The sequence below is a fragment of the Pholcus phalangioides genome, unplaced genomic scaffold (assembly GCF_987345545.1).
Source record: "Pholcus phalangioides strain wild (caught in Gottingen) unplaced genomic scaffold, Ppha-v1.0 ptg000012l_1, whole genome shotgun sequence".
Lineage (NCBI taxonomy): Eukaryota > Metazoa > Arthropoda > Arachnida > Araneae > Pholcidae > Pholcus > Pholcus phalangioides.
In genome coordinates, this window is record NW_028301605.1 from 23,786,833 (window position 1) to 23,810,839 (window position 24,007).

The following is a 24,007-nucleotide window of genomic DNA, read 5'->3' on the forward strand; positions in this document are numbered from 1 at the left end:
AGAGCTCGCAGGTTGGACCCTATTAAATTGAAGGCAGCGAAAGCTGAATTTAATTATGTTGCAACATGGGATTTGTCGACCGTCAAAAAGTCCTTGGTCAAGTCCCTTGCACATGGTCCCTAAAGGCGATTGCGACTGGAGGCCCACAGGGGACTACAGGAAGCTCAATAGTCAAACTAAACCAGACAGATATCCTTTGCCAAATTTGCAAGATTTTTCTCAAGGTTTATACGGTAAGACTGTATTTAGTAAAATTGATTTTAGTGAGAGCATTTAATCAAATTCCTGTATACGAACTAGATATCGAAAAAACTGCTGTAATCACCCCATTTGGTTTATATGAATTTTTATTTTTACCATTTGGGTTATGTAATGCCCCTCAGACTTTTCAGAGATTTGTAAATGAAGTGTTTATTGGTTTAGATTTTGTTTTTCCTTATTTAGATGATTTGTTAATTGCAAGTAATAGTGAAAATGATCATTTAATGCACTTACGAACTGTATTTGAACGTTTACAAAATTATGGGTTAACAATTAATATTACTAAATGTGTTTTTGGAGTTTCTGAAATCTCATTTCTTGGTCACACTGTTAATGCTTATGGTTGTAAACCTTTGTCAGATAAAATTGATGCAATCGTTAATTATACTTTGCCAAAAACAGTTAAAGATTTAAGACGATTTTTGGGTTTTATTAATTTTTATCGAAGATTTTTGCCTAAGGCAGCAGAATTGCAGGCACCTCTTTTCGCCTTGTTAACTGGCGGTAAAAATTCATATCGTGTTATTGACTGGTCTACTGATCTGATTGAAGCCTTTAAGCTATGTAAAGATAGCATTGTCAAAATAACGCAGCTTGCTCATCCTGAGCCTGATGCAAAATTAGTTATTTTTACCGATGCCAGTGATATCGGCGTTGCTGGTGCCTTGCATAAAATCACTGCTGATGGTCTCTTACCATTGTCATTTTTTTCGAGGAAGTTAAATTCTGCTCAAAAAAATTATTCCGCATATGATAAGGAATTGTTAGCTATTTATTTGTCAATTATACATTTTTCTTATATGCTAGAAGGTCGTCCATTTACTGTATTTTGCGATCATCGTCCCCTGACTTACGCATTCACCCAGAAACTTGAAAAATGCTCCCCGAGACGTTTACGTCACTTGGAGTTTATATCTCAATTTACCACAGACATTAAACACGTCTCTGGCCTTGAGAACTCTGTTGCGGATGCTCTGTCAAGGGTCGAGGAAATTGAGTATCCTGTAAATATTGATTATTCTGAATTATTTTTGCAGCAGTTGGATGACCCTGAATTGAAAAACATTTTATCGAATCCAGACATGTGCAGTTTGGAGTTAAAATTAATCGAAGTGCCAAATTTAAATTTAACTTTGTATTATGATATTTCTCAGTCTCCCATTAGATTATATATTCCGAAAAAATTTAGACGTTTGATTTTTGATTCGATTCATGGATTAGCTCATGTTGGCACACGGGCTACATTGAAGCAAATATGTGTGAAGTATGTCTGGCCAGCTATCCGAAAGGATATTGCCGCTTGGTGCAAAACTTGTGTACCATGCCAGAAAGCCAAAGTGCATAGACACACGTACTCACCCCTAGGCTTCATAGAAATGCCTAATGCCAGATTTCAAGTTATAAATCTTGATTTTATTGGCCCACTTCCAGTGTGTAATGGTTTTCGTTTTGCTACGACAGTCACAGGTTCACCCGTTGGTTGGAGGTTGTTCCTTTGCCTGATATAACGGCCAACACTATTTCACGTGCATTTCTTTTTAATTGGGTGGCGCGTTTTGGTGTTCCGGCCCGATTGATTTGTGATCAAGGCAGGCAATTAGAATCTCTAACTTTCAAGAGACTTGCTCAAACATTCGGTATCGAGATATGCAGAACGACAGCATATAATCCCAAATGTAACGGCATGATTGAGCGAACTCATCGAGTTCTAAAAGCTTCCTTGAAGTGTGTGGAAAATAATTCGTGGGTTGACGCCTTGCCACTTATTCTGCTGGGACTGCGCAATGCTGTTCGCGAGGACTGGCAACATACGTCGTCTGAGCTTGTTTACGGACAGTCATTACGACTACCTGGAGAGTTATTTACTGAATCTGTGAGGGAATTGGCCCAGCCTGAGCTAATTCAACAGCTGAAAGCGGCTTTCCGTAATGTGAAGCCGGTACAAGGTACTCGTCACGGTACTAAGGTTGTTTACATTCCTAAAGATTTATTCACTTGCGATCATGTCTTTGTTAGATATGATGCAGTTCGCAAGCCATTACAACCGCCATACGATGGACCATTCCTTGTAATAAGGCGAAAGCCGAAGTTTTTTCTTTTGCAGTTCCAGAACGCTCAGAGATGGGTATCGTTGGACAGAATGAAGCCAGCATTCCTTCCAGTGAAAGATTTAGAGTTGTCTCCGGTGATCCAGGAGAAAAAGCAACATCCGGACGGTCCACCACAACAGGTCAATCTCCAGACGTCCAGCAAACTTCCAGGATCACCTATCTTCTCGAAGAGAGGAAGACCTATCCGGTTCCGCTTTCCAGGACCGCTTCGCTGAGGAGGAGGGTGGCTGTGGCGGTACGCTAATTCTGGGATGTTCTGCTTGTAGTGACGTAGGAGTCGCTGCCAACCTTCGTCACAACCGATCCACGGTTGTTGCATGGATTGTCATTTGCATATTCTCGGAGATGTGTGCTGTGTATAAAAGGACTGAGCTATGTTAGGTCGTCGCTGCTTTACTCCGTTCACTCGCTGGTTGTAACCGTTAATTCTCAAATGTAAATTTATATTCTGTCTGCTCACAGCTCTTGGTGCTGTGTAGCATATCTTAACTTCTAACGAAATTATGTTTAATTGTTGCAATAAACCTGTTATTTGTTACCGATGTGTCATCCGTCTTTCCGTGGGTGCTTTAATCCGTTGAAAGATGAACACGCTTAATCCTGTCTGACATTGTCTATGAGGATCCTATTTTTGGAAGCACCTATCTACTTGAGATATCTGGGGGCCCCAGCGATAACCGAGAAAACTCCTTTGAACTCTGCAGCTTTGGTGTGAAGTAAGACAACCAACGAGAAAGACCTTCCTGCCGTATGTTGCTTTCTCGCTCGCCACCTTCACATATTAGAAATGTTGCACGACATATGTAATAATTTAATTTTGAGCGGATGGACCATCATTAAATGAAGATGAGCGAACATGGGTTATTGAATGATGTCTTTTATTTTATTCATTTATTTACATCCTCAAAAGGCTTATATTCATGAGTTTGTGGATTTATTCGATTTAACTGTGTAGGCTTGATGCGAGACACACCTAGCGCAGTAACACAAGAGATAAGCAAGCGTCCTACGCATTTCTGGGGAGATACGCTCGTCTCCTACACATTTTAAAAGATACGCGTAACTAGTGGTTACTGGAAAGTATCAAAAGTTGGGAACTGATGATCCATCTCCTGAAAATATATCCGTTTTCGAGCTGTTAGTGACCATAACAGTCGGAGCATTCCCGATGAAACTTGAGATTTATATCTTCGAGTAATTTATATTAGCTCGAGATTTTCGAAAGTAAATTTCTCCGTGGTATCGGCGAGTGAATTTTGAGAAATTTCCGACGTATCGGAGAAATTAATGGTCTTTGAAATTATTTAGTTTGGATGAATGTTGTCGATTTTGGTATCGGGAATTTCAGAAATTACTGACCAGAAAGACCATTAATTTCTGAAAGACCTCCTTATATGTCTTGCCCTCTATTATGCCTCTTACCTTCGAATTTATTCAAATTTTAAAACACTTGTAGCTAAAAGTCAGATATTTCTTTATGACCACCATGCATTTGTCGCGGCACGCAAAATTACAAAAATTCAAACGCGTAAAGCAATGTACATGAGATCATGTCAAGGCATGAACATGACACTTTCATTTAAACGTATGAGTTATTTTGAGAGTGTAATGATTTCCCTTGAAATTGTTTCGTAAAGCCATTTATTATGGTCGGATCATACAAAATTGCAACATAATTAATAGTCATTGATTAACGTATTCCTGTTCGCATCAATGCAAACTTTTGCGGGACGATGTATGATCGCTGATCTTTCTTTACCACAGATGAATCTTGTGAAACGCCCTCCAATTTCTAATTAGGCAATACTCGTGATTGGCTGAATCGTGTGCTTTCTGTTCAACGTGCGCCATCTATATTTTGGATCGGAAGGGAGTAATTGCAGATTTGTGAATGAATATTATTGATTGTTATATGTTTTGAAATCCATCTGTCACTTCTGCTAACTTAGACACATACACCTACTATCTCGTTTTTCCCTTCACCCAGTTACCCTGGGCTGGGGAGGACAGGTCTTGAAGTCGACTTATGGCCCGCTTTAGGGGCCAGGCATCTGGATGAAAAAATTTCGATTGTGGTTCAGCATTCATCTCTTCAGTTAGTGGCGTCTCTAGCCACCTAAATTAGATTTCTGTTATTTTTTTCTCAAATTTTAAAAATTAACACGTGAAATACACAGTGGTTGAAGAAATATGTATACATATATTGCGAAATATTGCGCACTGTGTGAATACCTCGGACGAAGTGTTATGATCTGAGTGGGTTTACGGTTGGAATGAACAATAACAATAGTATGAGTGAATATGATAATAGTATGTAACAAAATGAGTTGAGTCTTTGACCATATTCATCCGTAAATGAACATTTTATTCTATGGTGTTGATGCCATGTCCCATAAAAGATTTGAAATTGATGTAATACTGTGGGAAATCTTTCGGTAACATTTACACACTTAGGTTGGTAACCTATGTAACCTAACATAGCAGCGACCGAAGTTCATTTGAGGCCTATAGATATTATAGGAGCAAAATCATTCGTGTTTCTTGCTTGGTCCACCAACGATCGAGGCTAAATAATTATATAAATTAGGCTGGAAATGAGTGCTGTGATATTGCTTGAGCTCATAAAGTCTAATTTCTCGACGGATATGTTGTGTAATTGACGAATGCTACTGAATGGGTGCAGCTATGTGCATATGTCTATTTTATTCATTATTGTTGTACGCAAAGTTTAATTTTGCGAAGCTATGCATCAATAACATGAAATTTAGCATGATCTCTAGTCACCATTATTATAGAAAATAAACTATAATCACATATAAAATAATTTTTTTAAGATTTATTTTCTATTTCATACGTGATCCCAATGTTAAGTTTGATAAATCCCAATATTAACATTTGACAATGTTAAGTTGCCGTATCGGAATCCGTTGTTGTGGAGTTCAATTCCACAACAAACAAAATTACACTCGTATAATTCAAAAATCTAAAAAAAGTTGGGAAAGAACAACATAAATGGAGCAAAGAAGTGTTGTTGTCCGTTAGTTTATGCTGCCCTTCCCAACTTTTTTCCAGTTTTTGAATTCAAACATCTTAGCAAATTGCCCTTGGAAACATGATTTTTTTTTGGCCTCAGAAGAGACAGGGCAACACAACTTCCTAATTGGAAGTTAAAGTACAGGGTAATCGTATGGATTTTTTTTTATTACACAGTATATTTTCACTTTCATAACTGCTACAGAGTGATTTCTGAACACATTTTGAGCAATTTTTTAAATTAAAACATTTCCTATACGACGAACGGCTGATGAGATAAAGGCCGAATAAGGAATAACGGCACACCCTGTACATTGTACAAGCCATTTGGTTAGCTAATTCATCTCCTGCTCCAAATTCCTGCTTCCAATTTTTTATATCGACACTTAAACATTCTAAACACATTAGTATTTAAGACAATCAAGGATAATTCCTTAGAAAATAAAACAAACAATTTTAAAAGCAACATACAATTTTTTTTCAAATCTCATTCATTTTACTTAAACATTTCAAAATATTTGATTGATTTCAAACATTCGTAAAGTTCTTGACAAAAAAAAAATCCAAATTACTCAAATTGCTAATTGAATTTATTTTTCCAGTCGTTTTCCTCCCCGTCCAACATGTATTCTCTACCCTTTTCCTAATCCTGAAATATAATCAATCAAAGGCACAAAATCCTAATAAAGGTAAAATGATCCCCCCAGAAACAAAAAGTTCATTTTTCATTTGGAATAGTTCCATTAACTTAACGTAACAGTCATTAAAACCATGAAAATAGACAAAAAAAACAAGAAAAATTCTATTGATTTCCCGCATGATGATGTCGAAAAAGAATAAAATAGAAACTGTACAGATAAAAAGTAATAAAAAAATATTATAGGTATATAGCACACAGTGAGAACAGGAGAAGGGAAGAAACGGGAAAAGGGAACAGAGGTTTAATGTCCAACTTGCATTTACACTGCTCAAAATAATTGCTTCTACCCGCATGACCTTTTATTAATGCTTCCGATATCCAATTTCGTACAGTGTATGTGTGTGATATATTAGTGCTGAAAGTACTGAGTTGAACCATGCCAGCAGGTACATAAAAAAAAAAAGGAAAAGGCTATATAATGATTGGAAGCAGAAGGGACCCCCAGCAAATCCAATTTGTGCTGAAAGAGAAGATGGAAAAAAATAATAATACATTCTGGCATAATTTCATTTCATCATAATAGTGTGTGCTGCCCCGTGGCTAGTGATAATACTCGTATATGTACAAATGGGAGGTAAAAGACACACATGGACTATTTCTATGTAAGGTAATGTCTCGGACAGACTCCCTGGCGTGGTTGAAGTATTTGGGAGTATTGTTATGTGTAAAATTTGGAGGAATTGGTTGTTGGACATGGATGTGAAACGATCTGCACATGGGTTCACAGAGTAATGATGGTGATTGATAAATTTTTCTGGTTTTTACACTAGAATTGTCATGTTTGGAATCGAATTTATGGTCTTGTGTTGTGTGATTTGTTTTGGTATGATTTGTTTTCGTGTTGATTTATGTTATTATATTTCCCTTAAAATATGATAATTTCGTTGCCATTATAGTTTAATTGATTTTCATTTCAATTTTTCAGGTTGTAATTAAAGCAAATAGAAAAGAAAATCATTAATTCTGAAAAAATTTATTTCATTAGATAGGGTTGTCGGGAATCAAAGCGATAGGGAGTTGCTCCAGACCCACTTAAACAGGATTGGAGCATGGACAAATGAATGGAGCATAAAGTTTAGCGTTGACAAGTGAATGGTCGCTCAGTTTGGTTCGAACAAACCACGTTTCTCTTACGAGTTGAATTGTGTCACTATCCCGCGGATGCAACTATCCCTGGCCCTTACATAGGGTCACCTATTTGGGAATTCTCATTGACGAGTGGCTTAGATTTTTTGAACATTGTTCAGCGGTGGTCAAAATATCGAATACAGTGCTCGGTTTCATTTTCAAGAAGGTGTCTTCGCGTTCTCTTAAAGCATTCTTCTGCTTTTGCGAGGCCTTAGTTCGCCCTGGACTGGAGTATGCTGTAAAGTTTTGGATACCATACCTACAGAGGGAGATAGGCTTTGTTGAGGGGGTGCAGAGAAAAGCTACGCGTGTCCTTATTGGCACACGAGACTCAAGTTATGAAGAGAGACTTCGTTTTTTGAATATGTTTACGTTGGATAAACGGCAGATGTCGGGAAGATATGATCGAAGTGTTCCAAATTTTCAATGGGATGGATAGGGATGACCATGAATTATTAGTACACCGTCATTCGACTGCTTCTACAAGAGGGACACTAGTACCGATTGGTAAGGGACAATTATAAATTATGGTGTCGCAGGGAATTTTCCTCTAATAGGGTTGTCAATAAATGGAATAGCTTACCCCAGGAAGTAGTAAATTCTAACACAATTGTCACGTTTAAAAAGAAATACAATAAACAAGTTGGAGTAAATCGAGAAGTATCCATACTTATAATAAGACAACCATAAGTATTCTTTATGGACATTGTATAATATTATATCATGTATATATATATATTGTTTCTAGTTTTTGTATAATTCATTTCCAATTGGGTTGCTGTGTTTATATATGACATCCATATTTATTTGTTATGGGGATCTTTTTCTCTGCCACGTCGTTGAGTATTTTGTCTGCAGTGGCTTTGTATTTGTATTTAATTATGGAATCATTTCTTTCATTAATTATGAACTTATTTGTTTCATGAATTATAAAATCATTTGTTTCATGAATTATAAAATCATTTGTTTCATGAATTATAAAATCATTTGTTTCATGAATTATAAAATCATTTGTTTCATTAAATCTGAAATGATTTTTTGAAATTAATAATTGAATCATTTCTTCAATTAATTCTGAAATACGGAGTGTGTGAGTGGCCTAATACCTTATAGAGAGCAAGAAACCAGATCAGAGAATGGAGTGAACTAAAGGGTGTGAAGCATGTGTGCATCCAAAATAATGTGAAAGCATGCAAGCATCGAAAAGAGTGTGAAAGCATGTGAGCATTCAAAAGAGTCACTTGGAGACAGAACAATATTGAGATGGAACGGGAAGAGATGTACTAAGCAGGCTATAGCTGAGGGATAATTTTAGGAATAAGCGGTGAAAAAGACTAAATGAGATAGCAATAGAACGGCAAAACCACGAATCACTACTGCAATCCGAGCTACCTAGAATCAACATGGTTGGCCGATTGTATTGGCGATACAATACAATTGTGGCGAGATGTTACTGCCGTGACGGTCATGCGGCGAGATGTAGTTCATATTCTATTATATAGGAGGCACCACACGCAAATAAATCATCGCATTCTTCTACGTTGGATCTCAGTGGACATTCCGGAAACAGTTTTATTTTGCATATAAAGGTCTATTATAACCCCCTTTGCATAAAATGACCATACCGGTACAGAATATACGAATTTATGCACGGAAAACTTTTATCATACCTTCAAAAGACAACAATGATATCAAGTAAAATATGTAAAAAACGAAACGCGAAGTTCCATAAAAACTACGGTGATGTTTGTTTCCTAACAACAGTTCTTCAGAAATACAACCTAAAAATCTTCGAATAATCTTAAAAAAATATCGTAAATTCCACGGAACAAATCCACGAAAAATTCCAACAAAAAAAAAAATCTTTCCAACATCTCCTGAATAGACAGACATCCAGAAAAAAATATATAAGAATATTCATAAAACTTTCTTCAAAGTTTTTCTTCACCGAGTATCGTCATGATCATCATCGTATAAGACAGAAAAGCAAAAAAGAAGAGGGTCTTTATACCTATCTTTAAGCATAAAATAAAATTTCTGAATATATATCTTCTCATAGGAAATTCTTTCTCTCTATTTCGATAGATATATCTTAAGATTTTTCTTTCTTCTTATATTTGAACTTACTTTTTTAGGACTCCTTGTGGGTGAGTGACTCTTTGGTCACAAGACAGATGGTTCAAAAAGGAATGATGGATGATATCTTCGCGACTCATTTCGCGATTAGAATTTCCTATATATTTTCTTCTTTTCTATTTTCTTCTTCTTTTTTTTTCAAAATAAATCGTAAAGTATGGTATAAAAGTGCGAGAAATATCGGAAGATTTTTCTCCTAGAAGAATGACTTGACTTGATTTGATCTCGATTGCGCTAGGAGAGAATTCTCCTCTTATTCTATTCTATCCTATTCTTTTTTGGTTCCCAGAGTTTCAACACCTTGTATCTTGTTTCTTTGATTTTTTTTTTTTTTTATCCTCGAACCAAACTCAGCAAGTTTATCGGAATGTAAGGAATGTGGATATTTGTCTCGAGAGTTTTTTTTTTTCCTTTTCTCCCTTTTTGCTAGTGAATATCTTCCTCTCTTAATGCCACCATGCTTTTGACAAACTATGACGAAAATACGTATTTATTATTATTTTTGCTTTTTTGTTGGATATTATGACTTACGATTTGCTTACTTTTTAGAATGTGAATATTTCCACACTGAGAGACTTTGATATTGATATTTTCGAGAAGAATGGAGATTTGAAATCATGCGAGAGAGGGAGAGAGAGACAGTAGTGATCATTTCGTGAGAAATATTCAGTCGGCCATGAATCTATACGTATTTACGAAACTGAAGTGTTCGTATATTTTTATAGAATAAATATTCTTATTCTTATCTTTAACATCTATCATAATATTATAAGAAAATACAGAATACCCTCGACTTGGACGCGACAATGCGAGACAGACTGTCAAAGAACTCTGTTGTAGATCTATTATGGGGATTATTTATTGAGAATTCTGGAGGAAAATAACTCCATATTTCATTTAAAGGGGAAAAAACTCTGTAAACGTTTTCTGAATAGTAAATGATGTATCAGAATGAGAATTATATATCACTGTATTATATGCTTATCTTGATTCAGGGACGAGATATTGATGGTTTTAGTAGTAGATTGATTGATATGGTCGATTTTTTGTCCATTTATTATTTTTAAAATTTAAAACAGCTTTTGGTGAGCTCTCAAAATCACTTTTTATGAAGCAATTTAAATACTCCGAGACAATATTTGAATACATTTACAGTATTTAGAATTTATGCGTGATGAAACGATTGCAATAGATTCGGAAAACTGACTGAATGAAGAGATAGCGGCGTTTCAGGGAAGGGAAATTCATCTCTGCCCTCACAGGGACTTGAGCCCTGGTCTATCGAGAATATTTGAGACTGGTAAACTCACATGCTAGTCCCTTTGCTACTCCAGTGTCCGTTACCGTCATTTTTGTGGCACGGGGGAAGGGGGGGGGGGGGTCCGTGACTTTCATATTGCAGTCACAAGGAGTCCATGGAACACAAATTAGTAAGAACCCTTGGTGTATAAGCTCTCAATTGTACTTCAGTAGAGGGTATGTGGGGACTAGTCTAAGTGTACAAATAATGCAGAGTGATTTTTCTATCAACTTCACACAGTTTGAGATCGATGTAATCTGTTATGGGACATGGCATCTCAAAGGAGAATGTTATTCATAGGTCTTCATAGAAGAAAAATGTTCATTGCTGGATAAATATGGTCAGAGACTCAGCTGACTTCGTCCGGTTCGTACACAGTACTGCTGATCTTAGTCCAGCCCAACAAAAGGAACTCAAAACATACTTTCTCTGGCTCGCACAAATGATACACAATCTTTCGCGGGTTTTTTTTGTTTTTTTTTGGGGGGGGGGGGGGTACTCAGCGTATTTTACGGGTGATATTTGAACTCGACAAAGAAATTTAATAAAATAGAATTTAGGAAATTTTCACAATTATTCAAGTTAAGTAGACCAACAAAGATGTATACTTAAACTGTGAATGGCATCCGAAATTTCGATTCTTCGAGAAAGTAAGTGCATCTATTCTCTTAAGTACCAAGTTTAAGTCCATCTCAAATCCCTCCAGATGGAGAAAATATAAAACAACGAACACAAACGGGACGGGAGTGCTATAAAATACGGCACCCTTCCCTTGTACTTTTTACAGCAGTTTCTTCGCCATGGGAACAAAACACCAGTATCAATGGGTACGTGTAAAAGCCCATTTCCTGAGTGATAATCAAAGTGAGTGCCAACTTTGTTTGAAGAACACGCGAGACACACAGACACACACACATTGAGAACATGAAACAAGTAAAAAAAGAAATAGGAGAATGATCGGAGAAGAAATATTGTCAGATCAAGAGAGAAAAGAGCCTTGTTAAGTAAGGGTTAATGATTTCCCTCATCAATGTAATTACAGCACGTCGAACATGGAGTCAGACATATTATCCACTCTCGTGTAAGTAGATTGACGTTCATGGGGGAGAAAGAGTTATCAGATCTTTTACAAGGCTTTAACTAATTAAACAACTCTTAATGAGACTCGGCGGATGGATATACCGCCCATGTTTTCCATGGAAACCCCGCTTTACATTCCTTCATCGTTATTTTCCGCTAAAAGATTTAGAGGTTTAAAGAGGGCTATGCACAGTATATCGTTAGTCTTAGTTTGGAGTCTTGTTGTTAAACCGTTACCGTCTTAATTTGCTTAAATATACTCGCGGAAAGGTTGCTAATTTACGATTAGCGGATGCGCTGATTTAACGGTTAAAATAAAAAAAGTTTATGTAACGGTGGAGCCGAAATACGCATTCGTTCTTGAATGAAGATCTACACGCTATGCCGTAGGTTTGGATTTACTCATTAGAAAGTGGGGTTATCATTCAAGGCTTTTGTAAATTTGCGGTCTCAAAATTCAAAAATACATAATTACTGGCCAAAGATCCATCTCTTACCTTATCAACTAGGGTTCAGTCATGCTTGCTGTACAAATGACGCCCTCAAATCAAAGCCAGTCCCTATCAATTCCAATCAACGGGTCTCCTGAATTTTAACATGGTTTTAAAAATCTTTCTCATGTAGAAACATGATATAAATATTATTTCCATTGATGTATTTCAAATATTTACTACATATGATTTCCTATGTCAGTACAAAGTTTTGCCTATCTCTAATACTTGAGTTTTTACAATTTTTCAAAAATGCATTAAAAGCAGCTTGCGCATATAATAAATAAATATGACATGAATTCGAATTCATGAATTTGATTTGAAATCATGGATATGAATTTGAATAAAAATTGATTCAAAATAAAGGAAACTATTCAGTTGATAAAATGGCGATAAAGATTTCAGATCCATTCATAAATATTTGGGTAATAATTTTTTTAAATTAAATTTTTAAATTTCAAATTTTTTGATTTAAATCTTTTAAAATCAAAAATTTAATTTTGAATAAATTTGATTGTGTCGATAAAAAATCTCAATCTTTTTCATCCTTTTTTGAACTGAACCGTTTTTTTATTTTGAATCATTTTTTATTCAATTATACTGATTTAGTGCAATTTTATCATGGGCACAAGCTGTTTTTAATTTTTTTTTATTTGAAAATTTATAAAAAAAATTGAGTAGTCAAGACATGTAAACTTTTCTACTGGCATAGGATAGAACTTGTCTTGATAGACTTATACCTGAAATAAATCAATGTGTAGACAAATAATATTTTTCAATAATATTTCTACATATGTGAACGTTTTTTTACCACGTTAAAAGGTAAAAGACCCCTAAGCAAAATCAGAGAAAAGTTATCTAGATGAAAATATTGGTTTTTCTAATGAAATCAAATATTGTCAGATCTACTAGACATCACCTAGGAAAACATCCTTGGTCTACGAGTGACAAAAAAAAAAGATCTATTACCAGGGAGCTTAGGAACCGAATGGAAAAATCAATGGTCTAGGAACTAGGGAATCTCCTAGAAAAGTATCCGTCGTGCGGGAATGTAGGAACGATTTTGGGAACTTTTCTTTTAAACGTCATTCCAAATTTTTCTTTTAAACGATAGTCCTTGTCTGGGGATGTATAAAATACTTGACAAAAATGTCATTGGTCCACGCATCTAAGATTCACCTGAGAAATGACTATGGTTTATAAATCTGGGATACAGATCTCCACTATGTCCTTAATCATTAAAAGTATTGTGGTTTAAAAGTTGTGGTTTCCATCGAAGATGCCAGTACCTTAAGTGTGTATCGAAATTAAATCATACATATTCACTTTGTGTGACAACTGATCCGTCATTTACTATATCGATTAGGACTTTGTCATGCCTGCTGTACACAGGACGCCTTCAAATCAAAGCCAGACCCTGGCAATTCCAATTAGAAAATACAGAAAAAGTTATCTCGAGATCATGAAATTGGTTTCCTCTGATGAAATATTGTTAACCTTATCAGATTTAGCGCAGAGATCATCCGGAAAATATCCTTGGTCTAGAAACCCCCTACTTTACCGCACACCAACTCCGATCATATATCGCCATATGGCAATTTCCAACCAGTGGAGTTGGGTGGGAAATGAAGACTCCATCCATCGGTAGTCGCCCCAGGCACGGTAGGTGAAGAACTTGCTCTTTTGGCGTCCTATGCTCGGATTCGAATCCATGGACCTTGATGGTAACCTTCATGGTGGAAGACGAGCATCTTACCACTGTGTGTGCCACTCGGGCGCTTCAGCTAGAAACTACCTGGAAAATCGCCATATTTTAGTTGTCTCAAGGAAAAGATATATTGTGTTAGAATCTACAAATCGAATGGAAAAATCATTGGTCTAGGAATTTAGGAATATCCTAGAAAATATTCGTTGCCTGGGAATGTTGGAACGATTTATGAAATTCCCATGGTCCAAGGAGTCACCACAATGGTTAGCCTTTCCCTAAGAATGTTGGAACTATTTGGGAAATTCTCATGGTCCAAAGAGTCACGCCCAAACAATATCCACGGCTTGGGAAATACCTTATAAACGTTTGGGGCTCCAACATTATAAGTGGGATTCACTGTGTAGTTAGCTTCTTTCCCCCATTTACATGTTTCTACAATGCAAAAATGAAAATAAAAAATAAAATTCGTCTATAACAAAAAGTCCGTTATATAACGACAATTTTTCCTCTGATTATGAGCTGTCGTTATAACGGGCTTTTACTGCAATTCCGAATTCACGTATTTCATTCACTGGGAGATGTATTTCAAGTGGGTAAAGACATTTGTTTTTTCCATTATTTGTCTTGATATTCGTCCAAGAATAAAGAGACGGCAAGAAAAACTATTTAACCGTGTAAAGGCTATTCCTCAAGAGAAGTTACATACTTAGTAACCGTTACCTCTTTTCCAAAGATCGAAAGTGTTGCCAAAACCACTTGAGAAAATGTTCCCATGCCTTACTTTCATAATTATAATGTTTTTTTTTGTTCTCCCTTTTCTCAATGTATCTAGTTCCGCAATTTCAGTCTCTACCCATAGTTCCTCCCCTACCCACCAGGGCAGCTCAGGAAAGGGCAGAGAATGGTGTCCAAACTTCCCCCCCTCTCCACCCACTTGTACTTGTTCGAAGTAATACACTGAGCGCGTTAATGAGCTCTAACCCATAAGTCGTTAGCGGAGCTGACTTACTTTGCTAATTAGTGAAATGAGATTAACTGTTCGGCTTTTCATACTCTAAAACTCCCGAAACCCCCTTCACCTCCTACTTACGCCCACACACACACACACTTACGTACATAACCTGTTTCGGACTCGGTGTAAGGGTGTGGGGGGGGGGGAGGCAAGTGAAGTGAAAAGAAGGTTATGCAAATGAAGGCAATTAGAAAGGAGTCATTGTCGAAAACCTTCCGCCTTTTGGCCGAACATTCAAGGAACCATGAGGGAAAAGGTTTAATTTTATACCCCCTTTTGGTCCTTTGAGGCATGCCAAGGAATAAGAGGGGAATGCGTGTTCATCCGGGATGTCACTATATGCGAAGGTTAGGGAGGAGACTGGAATAAATTAGGAGAGTTTGATAGAGGGAGACATTAACAGCAACTCTGCATATATATCGAATTAGGTTAACTGCGTGGACATCTTAGCGGGAACATTGCCGGGAACATCCTTCACACTCATACATATATATATATCCATGTGCTATTTCTTATCGATTGCCTGGGAAAACGATACTTCAGCTGGAAGTCATTCCCATGACGTTTTGGTCGTGGTGGAATCTACTGAAAAGAAAGCGAACAAAGTCTAAATTCTATTTTTGTATATTTGATCGGATTATCACAAGATATTTCTGATAATTGGAATGTATATAATTAGAGTTATGAGCCGTGGCATCGCAGAATTGATTGTTTTGAAGGTAGAAAGGACACTTGATGTGAAAGAATCTCGAGGTATCTACAGCAGGGTTTCTAAACTATTTTTTCGGCTGTGTGGATCGCTAGAAACAATATGTAGGTTCTAAGGAATCTTTGATATAATATTCATGTTCAAAGGAATGATTTGAGTTACATATGTCTTCTAGAAATCACGTGGAAAATATTAATGATCTAGAAATCACGTGGTAAATATCAATGATCTAGAAATCACTTAGAGAAACGCTCATTTCTAGAAATTTAGAAATGCCATGGAAAAATTGATGGTCTTGAAATCACCCAGAAAATATCCTAAAAAATGTCCATGGTGTAGGAATTTTGAAATCGTTTGAAAAATCCCTAAAAAAATGTCCATGGTGTAGGAATTTTGAAATCGTTTGAAAAATGTCCATCTTCAAGGACTTTAGAAATCTCTTGAAAAATGTCCATGGTCTAGAAGTTTAGAGAAAGGCAAAGGAAAATTGATAGTGTGTAGGAATTTAGAAATACCGTGGAAGAAACTAATGGTCTAGGAATCACCTAAAAAATTCCTACTTTTACCTGAAAAATGCTCATGGCAGAGGAATTGAGAAATCGCTTGAAAAATATCCATGGTCGAGGACTTCAGGAATTGCTCGAAATTTAGAATCCCATGGAAAAACTGATGGTCTAAGAATCACGTGAAAAATGTCGTTTCTAGTTGTAAGGAATCCAAATGTGTGTGTGTGTATGTGTGAATTTAGCAATTACCTAGAAAACATCCATCGCCCATGAATAACTTGATAAACACGAAGTACAGATGACTGGATAAAAAGGAAGATAATTCCGGAAAGCAAAAGTAACATTCCTATGTAGGAAACAGAATGACCAACCTCTCATTGTACGGGCGAGTGATTTACTACAAAGCTACAGAGGACAGACATTTTCTTACCTAGAGCAATCTACTGTATATATTCTCTGAATGGGATTGTGCGATAGACAGCCTCTTAACTCAGCAACATCTCGTAACAACGTAAACCCCCAGTTGGCGAGATGGACGCAACTTACGCAGCGTATTGTTGCGTTCATGTATTGCAGTGCGCATTAAATAGCTAGTAATAAGTGCCCATGTGACCATGGGCATTTTTTACGGTAAAGTTGTCTGAAAGGTTCCAATGGTCTAGGAATCGCTTTAGAAAATGCCCATGGTCTAGAAATCGCTTGAGAAAATGCCCATGGTCTAGGATAGTTATTTAGAAATTCCATAGAAAAGCCGATGGTCTTGATAATACCTGGAAAAAAAATATCCATGGTCTAAGTATTTGAAATCCCATCGAGAAACCGATAGCCTAGGCATCACCTGGAAAATGCCTATAGGAACTAAATTACTTAGAAAACTTATTATTACTTACTTATCTTGGACTCACCTGGAAAATGTCTGTGTTCTAGGAATCATTAGAAAACTTTCCACGGTCACCACAAAAAAGGTCCGTGATCTAGGAATCCCTGGAAAAATACCAAAGATATAGGAATTTACGAATCACCTTTTACAGGTGATGCCTGTCTATGTGTCATTTCGCCACATTGCGGTTACTTTATGCACACAAGGGATAATCAGACCGGGACCTACAGTTCATTGCCGAATCTGAACGGCACAGCGTTGGACATCATCATCATTACTTCTCCTATATATTTCGCCACAGAGGTTGCTGTGCTAATCTCTAGCTGACTCCCAGAGCTTAGTTCTAGAAATTCGTGAAAAGCTTCCTTTCTCCTAGAAATGCGAAGATGAGTGCAACTTTGGAATGTGTCAGAGGCTTACATATCCCTAAGAGTGCCTAGAAGGCTTGCTTAACTACATATGAGATACGCGTGCCATTTAAAAAGCATAGTAGATGCGCGTAACCGTCGGAATTCATAGGTTTTTCTTCCAAATAGGCTATCACAGCCATCTAGCAGCAGTAACACTAACTATCACTTAAATTATTCAACGTAAGCTAACGAATATGCTGTAGAAATAACTACTGTAAAGTGAGTTATGCCGAATACGTTACTTTCGTACATTGAATTTCGAACTTACGAACGTCTTGAAAGAAAAAGTATGAATATCTGAATCCTTTTTTTTTTACTGTTTATTCTGAGCTAATTAGTTTTTGAATCTTCCCTCAAAGATCCAAATTAAATAATTACGAGAAAAAAAAATGTATATCGTTATATAGTATCCCATGCATAAGTAAGTAAGTCTATAGAATTATTTTCCGCGTGTATACTGCATTATTTCCTACAGCTGAGGTAAGTGGCAAATATCAACATCGCGTGGGTAATAAATGTCATTCTGGTGTGTTCTGTGCGTATAACAGAACCAAAGTAATTAAAAACCTTTTCAAACATCTCGTGTGAACTTTGGTCGATTGCTAAAACTACAATCGCTGTAATTAAAAGCTCGCGTTGTTTGTTGTTTCCGGAATATTGTTCTTTCTCACGACGGGAAGATACCGCACTGTGTGTATGATATTTTTTCCCCCTTTGTAATCCCCAAAAGTGGGAATGGGAAAAAGTCTTTGAATGTTTTATGGACATTAGCAAGAAAGAGAAGCTGGCATTCATGTGTGAGAATTTTCGGTTTCCCAGTATTAATGAGGAACTGGTATATTTGTGTTTACATTATTCATTGGTTTGTTATTATTTAGTATATATTCCCGATATATTGAAGTGTTGTATTTTGTTTGTTTTTCTTCTGCATTATTTAGTTTTTTGTTGTTGTTTTTCTTCTTCTCCTGCATCATTATGATGCAAAATATTAATGGTTGTGACATTTAATCTTGTTTTCCTTTAAAGCATTTTTCGACTGAACGTATCGCGATCAGTGCGTTGTATATGAATGATGAATGGTCACAGTGTAGTGATTAGTCGTAAATTAACCCCTTAACTTGCAAGGTGTTGGTGAGAAATTCGGTAAATAAGTACGAAAAGGAAGGGAAAAAACAGATGAAAGGAAAACAGAATGATAGAGATGTGCAGATAAGAGAGAGTAGGTATATATATACGCGCGAAGTAGATTTTTTTCACCTTCACCCAACCTCTTCTCCTTTGCTATTATATGTATGCAGTAGAATGATACGTCATACGTAGAAATAAAAGGACGGTAAAAAGAACAATTTCGCAGGGTTGCAACAAAGTCTCGCGACAATGAGGAGAGGGGAAAAAAACAAAGAGAGCTTGCTTGAGTTTACTCCACATGCGTTTGCACGCAGTATTCCGTCCTTTATCGTAAAATGGTTAATTAACATGAATGCTTTGAGTTAGAAAAATTTCATACGCCAACTCTTGAAGAGAAATTTAGGCCGCCAAATCGCAGATAAATACCTTCGGAATTGCATGGAATTTAAAAATTAAAAATATGTAACTTTAAATCGAAATATTTGAATTAATCAATGAATGAAGGCTTTCCTAATCACATTAGTAGTGAAAATGCTATCTTTCCGAACTAGAGGAATGAAAATGAGCTCTTTTAAAACACAAACTTTTACACTCATTATAAATAAAATTGCCAATTTATCATAGCACGACATAATTTATTTGTCCCTAGTCAGTTACAATCAGTTACAATGAAACTATACAAGTTATAGTTTGAAGTTTATCTTTTCAGAAGATGGATGGATGATAGCACATTTCCTAAACACATAAAGTGTTAGGGTTAAATACACTCGTTAGTGTCTACCAGCACAAGAAGCCACGTGCTATTATTTATTAGAAGTTCCTCAGGTCCAAACCAACTATCTGAGAATTTACATTTTCTCAACTTCGAGAATTTAAATAGTCGAAGTGGTCTTCGGGTAAGTGCTTATTGAGGAAACCATACACTTGACTAGCGCTATAATATACAGGGTTTGTTGTTTTGATCCCCCCCTCTCCCTCCTCCCGCCAGGTAGCTTGCGCAGTTTGGTCACTTTTCTGCAAAAAATTGAGACAGATTCCTCCCTTGCAACTAACTCCTGAAAAATGAATATATCCAGGTACGCGCTTTCTAACTTCCTAGACAAAGGGTATTTTTTAAGTGATTACTTGAGGCTGGATATTTTCTAGATGATTCCTATATTCGTTGGCCAAGGGGATTTTTCAGGTGATTTCTTTATCTTGGACCAAGAGGATTTTTTCCGGAATTCTTAGAGGCCAGAAGTATTTTCCAGGTGATCCCTAATTTCCTAGAGCACGAATATGTTCTAGATAATTCCTTTAATCCTAGCGCAATGATGTTTTATAATCCCTTCATTCCTGGACCAATGAGACTTTTCCGGTGATTCTTTTATTCCTAGACACAAATGACACTTTTCAGGTGATTCTATTATTCTCAGACCAAAGTAATTTTTATATGCATCCCTTATTCCTATGTCAATCACATTTTCCAGGTGATTCCCTTGTTCTTAGACGAAACACATTTTTTCAGGTGATTCCTAGATTCCTAGACCGTAAACATTTTCCAGATGGTTTTTATTCCTAGACCAAGCACATTTTTTCCGATGATTCTCTTATTCCTAGGTCAAGGGTACTTTTTTAGATGATTCCCTTATTCATAGGCCAAGAACATTTTTTCGTGGAACTCCCTTAATTTTAGGCTAATGACAATTTTTAGGTGATTTTTTAATGCCTTCCAATACCAACGGCAGAGATGAAAACATTGGGGGGGGGGGGAGAGGGCTGGAAGCTGCTGGTTGTCTCGTATATTCGAGCTCAAGCGCGTACATAGGAGAGAAAGACTGCATTGCATTGTTTTGCCAGAAATTATTGACGGGACACCTTATTTTGTGAAGGGCTTTATTATGATGGGGTGAAGGGCTGAAATGAACTTATCCCATAGGGGTTTCAGCGACTATGACCAAGGGCATTTTTCAGGTAATTCCTAGATTCCTACGACATGGATATATTCAAGATGATTCCTTTATTCCTAGCTAGACCTAGAACATTTTTCGCATAATTTCTAGAATTCGCATATTCGAGGTATGATTGAAGTTATTGAGATTTTAAAACTGATTGAGAGAGAGAGAGAATATATATTTTGCTCTGAGTTATTCATACACAGTCAATCGGGTGCTTCTGCCACAGCGCATAATTCGGTAAGTTAGGAACAAAGCGAGGCTGTATTGTCATAAGGAGCACTTTGCTGTTACATTCATGTAAGCATGACTAGTTTAGCTGCCGTAGTAGTTAAGTGTCTACATCAACTGGAATGGGCAACTGGCAAAAGACGGGGGGGGGGGGAGGGACAAGCTAAAAAATGTGCATTTCAGGACAAATCTATAAGCTAGCTCTCACGAAAATCGAACAAAGTGTTATCGAACAAAGTATTTTAAATTACACGAGTAAATGTAGATAAAAATTCACTGCTAATAACAAACGTAGATAAATAATAAAATTTCTATGTACAAATTATTTCTCTTGGTTTTTAATTAATAATGCATTAGCGATCCAATAATTTCCTTAAAATTACTTGAAAGTAGTTTCAGAGTCCTGCGAATTAAGAGCCGGACCATTTTCTCAGTTCCATCTAATACTGAAACCGAGTCCAAAAAATAAACAGAGGAATTTGATATCCCTTCTAAGAGGTAAAGTTGATTAAAAGCCTGGAAGCTGTAACAGATTTTAAAGTTTTGCGATTTAGTTGCGGAAGTGTTCTCTCGATCAGTACACGTGGCTCAAATTTAATTCGAAGAATTTCCAAACAAATTCTAACAAATTTCGAATTGTTTAGAGAAATGTAATCACGTTAATATATTTCGGCTACGAAGAGTATGTGAACAACTACAATAATGAGTCTATAAGTTTACGTTAGTGGTTCTTGCAAAATGTGCATCGTAGCTCCTAGGGGCGTAGCAAATTCCACCGGGGGCGTCACGGTGAGTTGGCGATATTGGTGTATGCCTGTTTGGTGCTTTGGATCGTTCTTTGCCAGACTATTCTGGGGAGCTGCGGACGAATGTTGACCAGGGTAACGAAGTCACAGGTGACAAAAGTTTGAGAATCATTGGTATACGAAAATCTCATAGAGGGTGTTCGAAAAGAGGCACTTTTACATTGAAAGTAAATGAAAGTAAAGAGCTCAATATACATTTTGCCTACAAGATGTTCCATACATGCAGTAGGCCCATGACTTTTCAAATCATTGACAAGTTTTTAGCAATTTAAACTATGATTGGCCACTTTGTACTGCACTAGGCATTTTATTTTCGGGGAAGGGGGGAATTCGGTGACATTCAATATGAACGATCCAGATTTAAATGACTATCTGGTGAACTATGATCGGCCTATTCATATCCGTAACTTAGCAAACAGAGCATAAACTGCATGATGCGGAGTGGGCTTGCTTGGTTTAAACATTTTTGCCAAATATCGCCAAGATCAATACAGTAATGCACTCTATTTTGATTCTTAACTAGGAAAACAGAAGAGTCGAACGTTGGCGTGGCTGTAAATGTTTTCTTAAAAATCTATATGACTTTTATGAACGTATCGCAGAATGAACTTACTGAATATCAAATTTGTTGTGACATGAATAACTTCATATAACATGATCACGGAAGAAATGTCAGTATCATGTTACCATGTTACTTCTTATGATATTGGGATAGAGGGAAAGGAAAAATATCTTCTGCGCCATAAGAAAATGATCGAATACCCATCCCTAAGTAATCGAATAAGTATCAAGAAGAAGAAGATTCGAGCAATCGCCCCCCCCCCCCGTTTGGCATCTTGTTGGGAGAATGGGCAATGTCTCGTATTAGGATCCCCTAATTTAGGGGTGCACAACCCCCGGCTCGCGAAAAGCGTTCCGATAGTAAAGTATTAGTAGTACAAGGACTGACTGCATTTTCTTCATAAAAAAATACGGAAAATTGGGATGTAAACAGGGAATCGTCAGTTATCACCAAAAACAAATTGGAGTAAAGTTGCCAACTATCGCGAAAATTGGTGAAAAATCGCCATAGGTACAAAATAGATGGTTACTGCAAGTCGCAATGAATTCAAATGTAGTGCATAAAAAGTATTATCTGACTAATATGTGAGGTGACTGAGGTGACCATATGACCCGTACTTGGTAGGTAATTGCAGTTTTGGCCGCCCGACTATTTTGTGAAAATAACCCAAATTTTTACAAGCCTGGTTTTTTTTGTAAAGAGTTCTCGTTCTTTTAAGAAATCAATAATTCGAATTATTTTCTTAATTTCATAAATTATATCATGATAATTATGCTGTGAGTATGAATATTCATCTTGCCTGTTTGTCATGTTGGAAGATAATTTTACCGCATTTATTTTAACCCTCTGTGATTTGCAGTAGCGCTCCATTTCGTGTTAGTGGCGAATTTTAAGTGATTTTAGCAATAATTTTAGTAACTTTTCGCTTAACTTTAGCATCATTTTTGGTGACATTGGAGGACCGGACACACCCCGCTTCCCATCTCGGAGAGATATCGAAGCTTTCCCGGGTGACAGTTGGAAATTTCCTGTATCCCCATACGAGGAAATATAATCAGCCTAGAGATGAATATAAATGTTAGGCGATCAAAATTACACAAATGTCCCGTGCAATATAAGTGATATAGTCACGGCATATATATATATATATATACCTGTTTCTGGTCCGCGAACTGAAAATACGTGTAACCCTGGTGTAAACTATACACAATGTTACTCGGCGAATCATGCTCAGCATATTCTATAACAAAATCGCGCGTCTCAGCCCAGGAAAGTGCACTATAGGTGCAACATGATTTCGATTAATTAAGCTTCACCCCCCCAATTTAATAACCTCGCGTCAAAAGATTACATGAAGAGAAGAAAATAAACTATCGTAATTATTTCGATTCATTAACGAACATCCCAATTTTTTTTTTTGGAAAAGCATAAAATATCCGATGTGATGAAAAATTTTCAAATTAATTTACCATTAGTCAAATGAAACGTTACAACGCAAATAAAAAAAAGCAATTTTTCGTCTGTAGTTAGGAAGTATTTACAGATTGAATATAGGAAAAAAAATGATTCTGAGAGAGAAATTAATATGGAATATTTTCTCCCTTCTCGTGGTTATTATGAAGCTCTGAAAATGATCAGGTAATAAATCATTGCCAACCGAAAATTTTCAGTTGTGCTCATTAATTATTTCCGCTGACATTTTTGTTTCGCATACGCGCGTATTAATGCAGTCATATGTATATACATTGTGTATATAAAGTACTTTTTTTTCGCCTTTTGTTCTATATTTCCGAATTCTCCCTAATGACTTTCCAATAAGCAGTTTCATGCGTGTGTTGATAGTGAAAAATCCCTCTCGCCATCAAACGTACCTTCTACTTT

The 24,007-nt window shown here is 36.6% G+C and overlaps 1 protein-coding gene across 1 annotated transcript; it reads left to right on the forward strand.

Moving 5' to 3' along the window:
- The first annotated feature begins 1,945 nt into the window (after window positions 1-1,945).
- Window positions 1,946-2,587, forward strand: LOC149079885 (uncharacterized). Its single transcript, XM_089239942.1, has one exon. It carries the CDS (start codon window positions 1,946-1,948, stop codon window positions 2,585-2,587), a length of 642 nt encoding a protein of 213 aa, XP_089096068.1.
- Window positions 2,588-24,007: the final 21,420 nt, after the last annotated feature.

Coding starts and splice junctions, on each gene's coding strand:
- LOC149079885 (XM_089239942.1), top strand. CDS start 1,946: ATGATTGAGCGAACTCATCGAGTTCTAAAAGCTTCCTTGAAGTGTGTG.